This window comes from Notolabrus celidotus, unplaced genomic scaffold (assembly GCF_009762535.1).
Source record: "Notolabrus celidotus isolate fNotCel1 unplaced genomic scaffold, fNotCel1.pri scaffold_378_arrow_ctg1, whole genome shotgun sequence".
NCBI classification, from domain to species: Eukaryota; Metazoa; Chordata; class Actinopteri; order Labriformes; family Labridae; genus Notolabrus; species Notolabrus celidotus.
Window position 1 is genome coordinate 25,502 of NW_023260201.1, and position 6,859 is coordinate 32,360.

The 6,859-nt window shown below is 45.5% G+C and overlaps 1 protein-coding gene across 1 annotated transcript; it reads right to left on the bottom strand.

Moving 5' to 3' along the window:
* Positions 1–3,737: 3,737 nt before the first annotated feature.
* Positions 3,738–6,779, bottom strand: tbce (tubulin folding cofactor E; the record flags this gene model as incomplete). Its single annotated transcript, XM_034679193.1, has 6 exons — positions 3,738–4,294; positions 5,406–5,497; positions 6,019–6,078; positions 6,159–6,227; positions 6,348–6,486; positions 6,601–6,779. Coding segments are annotated over 6 exons (635 nt in total), but the record flags the coding sequence as incomplete, so codon positions are not given.
* Positions 6,780–6,859: the final 80 nt, after the last annotated feature.

A 6,859-nucleotide genomic window follows, 5' to 3' on the forward strand; every position in this document is an offset into this window, starting at 1 on the left:
CCCTAACGTCAACCCCAACGTCAACCCTAACGTCAACCCTAACGTCAACCCAACCCAATGTCAACCCTAACGTCAACCCTAACGTCAACCCTAACGTCAAACCCAACGTCAACCCTAACGTCAACCCTAACGTCAACCCAACACTAACGTCAACCCTAACGTCAACCCAACACTAACGTCAACCCTAACGTCAACCCTAACGTCAACCCTAACGTCAACCCAACCCTAACGTCAACCCTAACGTCAACCCTAACGTCAACCCAACCCCAATGTCAACCCTAACGTCAACCCTAACGTCAACCCTAACGTCAAACCCAACGTCAACCCTAACGTCAACCCTAACGTCAACCCTAACGTCAACCCAACACTAACGTCAACCCTAACGTCAACCCAACACTAACGTCAACCCTAACATCAACCCCAACCCTAACGTCAACCCAACCCTAACGCCAACCCTAACGTCAACCCAACCCTAACGTCAACCCCAACGTCAACCCAACCCTAACGTCAACCCCAACGTCAACCCTAACGTCAACCCAACCCTAACGTCAACCCCAACGTCAACCCAACCCTAACGTCAACCCCAACGTCAACCCTAACCCCAACCCTAACCCTAATGGTAACCCCAACCCTAACCCTAATGGTAACCCTAACCCTAATGGTAACCTTAACCCTAACCCCAACCCTAACCCTAATGGTAACCCTAACCCTAATGGTAACCCTAACCCTAATGGTAACCTTAACCCTAACCCCAACCCTAACCCTAATGGTAACCTTAACCCTAACCCCAACCCTAACCCTAATGGTAACCCTAACCCTAACCCTAATGGTAACCCTCACCCTAATGGTAACCCTAACCCTAACCCTAACCCTAACCCTAACCCCAACCCTAACCCTAATGGTAACCCTAACCCTAACCCTAATGGTAACCCTAACCCTAACCCTAATGGTAACCCTAACCCTAATGGTAACCCTCACCCTAATGGTAACCCTAACCCTAATGTTAACCCTAACCCTAATGGTAACCCTAACCCTAACCCTAATGGTAACCCTAACCCTAACCCTAATGGTAACCCTAACCCTAATGGTAACCCTAACCCTAATGGTAACCCTAACCCTAACCCTAACCCTAATGGTAACCCTAACCCTAATGGTAACCCTAACCCTAATGGTAACCCTAACCCTAACCCTAATGGTAACCCTCACCCTAATGGTAACCCTAACCCTAACCCTAATGGTAACCCTAACCCTAACCCTAATGGTAACCCTAACCCTAACCCTCACCCTAATGGTAACCCTAACCCTAACCCTAACCCTAATGGTAACCCTAACCCTAATGGTAACCCTAACCCTAACCCTAATGGTAACCCTCACCCTAATGGTAACCCTAACCCTAACCCTAATGGTAACCCTAACCCTAACCCTAATGGTAACCCTAACCCTAACCCTAACCCTAATGGTAACCCTAACCCTAACCCTAATGGTAACCCTAACCCTAACCCTAACCCTAATGGTAACCCTAACCCTAATGGTAACCCTAACCCTAACCCTCACCCTAATGGTAACCCTAACCCTAACCCTAATGGTAACCCTAACCCTAACCCTAACCCTAACCCTAATGGTAACCCTAACCCTAACCCTAATGGTAACCCTAACCCTAACCCTAATGGTAACCCTAACCCTAACCCTAATGGTAACCCTAACCCTAACCCTAATGGTAACCCTAACCCTAACCCTAACCCTAATGGTAACCCTAACCCTAACCCTAATGGTAACCCTAACCCTAACCCTAACCCTAATGGTAACCCTAACCCTAACCCTAATGGTAACCCTAAGCCTAATGGTAACCCTAACCCTAACCCTAATGGTAACCCTAACCCTAACCCTAATGGTAACCCTAACCCTAACCCTAATGGTAACCCTAACCCTAACCCTAACCCTAACCCTAATGGTAACCCTAACCCTAACCCTAACCCTAATGGTAACCCTAACCCTAACTCTAACCCTAATGGTAACCCTAACCCTAACCCTAATGGTAACCCTAACCCTAATGGTAACCCTAACCCTAACCCTAATGGTAACCCTAACCCTAATGGTAACCCTAACCCTAACTCTAACCCTAATGGTAACCCTAACCCTAACCCTAACCCTAATGGTAACCCTAACCCTAATGGTAACCCTAACCCTAATGGTAACCCTAACCCTAATGGTAACCCTAACCCTAATGGTAACCCTAACCCTAACCCTAATGGTAACCCTAACCTTAACCCTAATGGTAACCCTAACCCTAACCCTAACCCTAATGGTAACCCTAACCCTAACCCTAACCCTAACCCTAATGGTACCCTAACCCTAACCCTAACCCTAATGGTAACCCTAACCCTAACCCTAACCCTAACCCTAATGGTAACCCTAACCCTAACCCTAATGGTAACCCTAACCCTAACCCTAATGGTAACCCTAACCCTAATGGTAACCCTAACCCTAACCCTAATCCTAACCCCTAACCCTAACCCTAACCCTAACTCTAACCCTAATGGTAACCCTAACCCTAACCCTTACCCTAATGGTAACCCTAACCCTAGTGGTAACCCTAACCCTAACCCTAATGGTAACCCTAACCCTAACCTAATGGTAACCCTAACCCTAACCCTAACCCTAATCCTAACCCTTACCCTAACCCTAATGGTAACCCTAACCCTAACCCTAATGGTAACCCTAACCCTAATGGTAACCCTAACCCTAACCCTAATGGTAACCCTAACCCTAATGGTAACCCTAACCCTAACCCTTACCCTAACCCTAATGGTAACCCTAACCCTAATGGTAACCCTAACCCTATGGTAACCCTAATGGTAACCCTAACCCTAACCCTAACCCTAATGGTAACCCTAACCCTAATGGTAACCCTAACCCTAACCCTAACCCTAATGGTAACCCTAACCCTAACCCTAACCCTAATGGTAACCCTAACCCTAACCCTAACCCTAACCCTAACCCTAATGGTAACCCTAACCCTAACCCTAACCCTAACCCTAACCCTAATGGTAACCCTAACCCTAACCCTAACCCTAATGGTAACCCTAACCCTAACCCTAACCCTAACCCTAACCCTAATGGTAACCCTAACCCTAACCCTCACCCTAGGGTTTAGGTTTAGGGTCCTCTGCTCCAACAGGTTGAACAGGGGTCAAACTAGAAAAAGTGAAATAATGATATATTTATTTTGGAGCAGTTTTCAAAAAGTTACAAAGAGTTTTACATGGAGAGCAAAATAAAACAAGCAGGTCATAAATCAGAAAACATTTTAAAGAACATTAAAAGAACTCTAAAGTAATATTATCTGAAAATATCTATTTTTAAATGATTAAAACCAAGTTAAATAAAGTTCAGGTAAACTTTTATTAGTGTGTGTGTTATCAACATGGTTCCTGTTAGCTCTCATCACACTGATATTTAAACACACACACACACACACACACACACACACACACACACACACACACACACAGAAGATTTGGTGTTTACACTGAAGTAAAACCCATTCATGGATCCACTCTGTGTTTGGGGCTCTGCCGCCCTCTAGTGGTTAATGTGTGTAACACTGTTTAGGTAAAGTTCATAACTGTGGTCAGATTTATTCCTGCAGATCATCTCAACTGAATTAGTAAGCTTCAATATTTCATGATCATGTTGAAGAAGTCTGATAGAAGAGTATGAAATAAAGAGAAACAAACTCAATAACTCCCCTTCAGCTTTATTCAACAGTCAGACCGGGTAATCTACAGATCATCTGTGATACATCTTAATCCAGACCTCATGTCTTTGGAGTTAAACTGATCAATCACAAACGAGCGTCCGATCATGTGACCCGGGACATTTAAAGGGGACTTCCTGTGTTTTTAGACCTGGGCCTTATTTTGATAGTTTGGGGTCTGAAGGGTTAAACAGGTTTCAGACTTTGTCAGTGCTCCTGCAGTCTCACTCTGAGGGGATAGTGAAGAGTCTGAAGCCCACAGATTGACAGAAACGTTTCTGTAAACAGATCCAGTCTAAGTCTTTTAAATCCACGTCTCAGAGCGAGTCTCCCCCCCCCCCCCCCCCCCCTCCCCCTTCAGTCTGTCTCTGGATCTCAGTCCGACACAGGAGCTCAGGTTCAGTCCTGAAAGCCTCTGTTCCTGCATCCACTGCAGAGACTTCAGGACCAGCGGACCAACACCTGGTCTCCGTCCTCGATGGAGTAGAACTGCAGAGACTTCAGGTCGTTATCGATCTGGAACTCCGTCCCCTCCATCTGAGAGAAAGAGAGGTTTCATTAAAACACGACGTCTTCACATCGACAAGACTTCATTCAGACAGCAGCTTTCATCAGGGGACACTGATGGAGGGACACCAGGTCTCAGTGACAGAGGTACACCAGGTCTCAGTGATGGAGGGACACCAAGTCTCAGTGACGGAGGGACACCAGGTCTCAGTGACGGAGGGACACCAGGTCTCAGTGACGGAGGGACACCAGGTCTCAGTGACGGAGGGACACCAGGTCTCAGTGACGGAGGGACACCAGGTCACAGTGACGGAGGGACACCAGGTCTCAGTGACAGAGGGACACCAGGTCTCAGTGACGGAGGGACACCAGGTCTCAGTGACGTCACCCGTTGCTCTGATCTCATTCTATTTCTTTGATCTCATTCCACTGCTTTGATCTCATTCTAATGCTTTGATCTCATTCCTTTGCTTTGATCTCATTCTAATGCTTTGATCTCATTCTATTGCTTTGATCTCATCCTATCTCTTTGATCTCATTCTATTGCTTTGATCTCATTCTACTGCCGTGATCTCATTCTATCTCTTTGATCTCATTCCACTGCTTTGATCTCATTCTAATGCTTTGATCTCATTATTTTGCTTTGATCTCATTCTACTGCTTTGATCTCATTCTATTGCTTTGATCACATTCTAAAGATTTGATCTCATTTTACTGCTTTGATCTCATTCTATTGCTTTGATCTCATTCTAATGCTTTGATCTCATTCTTTTGCTTTGATCTCATTCTACTGCTTTGATCTCATTCTATTGCTTTGATCACATTCTAAAGATTTGATCTCATTTTACTGCTTTGATCTCATTCTATTGCTTTGATCTCATTTTACTGCTTTGATCTCATTCTATTGCTTTGATCTCATTCTATTGCTTTGATCTCATTTTACTGCTTTGATCTCATTCTATTGCTTTGATCTCATTGTTCTCTGTCTGGAGTTTGGACTCAAACTCGGTCCTGATGTTTAGCAGCAGGTTTTTAAAGGGTTAAATGTGCCTCCTGGTTTCTTGTGGTCTAGCTCCTCTAACAGGTCCAGAACAGCCCGGTTCTCCTGCTGAGACTCTGCCGTGGTGTCCTGGTGGTTTACCTTTGGGCTGGTGTAGGTGAGCTTCAGGTCGACCGCAGGGACCTTCATCAGTCTGTACAGGAGCCCCTTCACCTTCTGGACCACCATGGACGCTGCAGGACAGAAAACACACACACACACACACACACACACACACACACACACACACACACACACACACACACATCTGTTGCATCATTTTGTTTAAATAAAACAGTTTGAGGATGTTCTGTTAACGATGTGTAAAAACTCAAATAAACAGAGCTCTAAATGAATGAATGAATTAATAAATGAATGAATGAATGAATTACTAAATTAATAAATGAATGAATGAATGAATGACTGAATGAATGACTGACTGACTGAATGAATGAATTACTAAATTAATAAATGAATGAATGAATAAATAAATGAATAAATGACTGACTGAATGAATGAATGAATAAATGAATGAATAAATGAATAAATGAATGAATGAATGACTGACTGACTGAATGAATGAATGAATTACTAAATTAATAAATGAATGAATGAATGAATGAATGAATGAGTGAATGAATGAGTGAATGAATGAATGAATGAATGAGTGAATGAGTGAATGAATGAATGAATGAATGAATGAGACTTCTCTCACCTGGAAGTTTCTTCTCTATCGGCTTCCGCTCGGCGTCGTCAGGAAACACAAACTTCACCTCTGTCAGAGGAGACGCAGATTACTACAGCTTTAATACTCAGCCAATCAGAGAGCAGGAAGCAGGAGTGGGCGGGACTTACTCAACAGCTGATTCTTCAAAGCGAACGACACCGGCTTCTTCAGCTCGCCTTCCTCTGGAGCTCCGTACTCTGAAACACAGAGAGAACCGGTTCAGTCTGGTTCCTGTAGTTCCTGACGCTGCCTCTAGAGGTCACTGCAGGTCACGTTACGCAGACTGCTCCTTTAAACGGGCGCCGCGTGTGACTCACTGTCCACGAGGCTCAGGTATCGAGGGTGCTGACAGGTGAACTCTCCGTCCGTCTGACTCCCCCCTCCGCCCTTCAACCACTCCGCCCCGAACATCCTCAGGTAGTCCAGCTCCGCCCCCCTCCGCTCATCGGGGTGGATCTGATGGAAACCATGGTAACAGGTCAGCACACACACACACACACACACACACACACACACACACACACACACACACACTGGTCCCACCCTGGAACCTGCAGAGGTTCAGCTCACCTCACAGCGGTTCAGGAAGACCAGGCGTCCCAGTTTGGCGATGAGCAGCTGAGTCGCTGTTTTCGGGTTCCCATCTTTACTCGCCAGACCGTTACTGAGACACGAAAACTTCACCAGACTGGACAACTTGGCCAACTCATCCACCACACGCCACTGAGAGAGAGAGAGAGAGAGGGAGAGAGAGAGAGAGAGAGGGAGAGAGAGAGAGAGAGAGAGAGAGAGAGAGAGGAGAGAGAGAGAGAGAGAGAGAGAGGAGAGA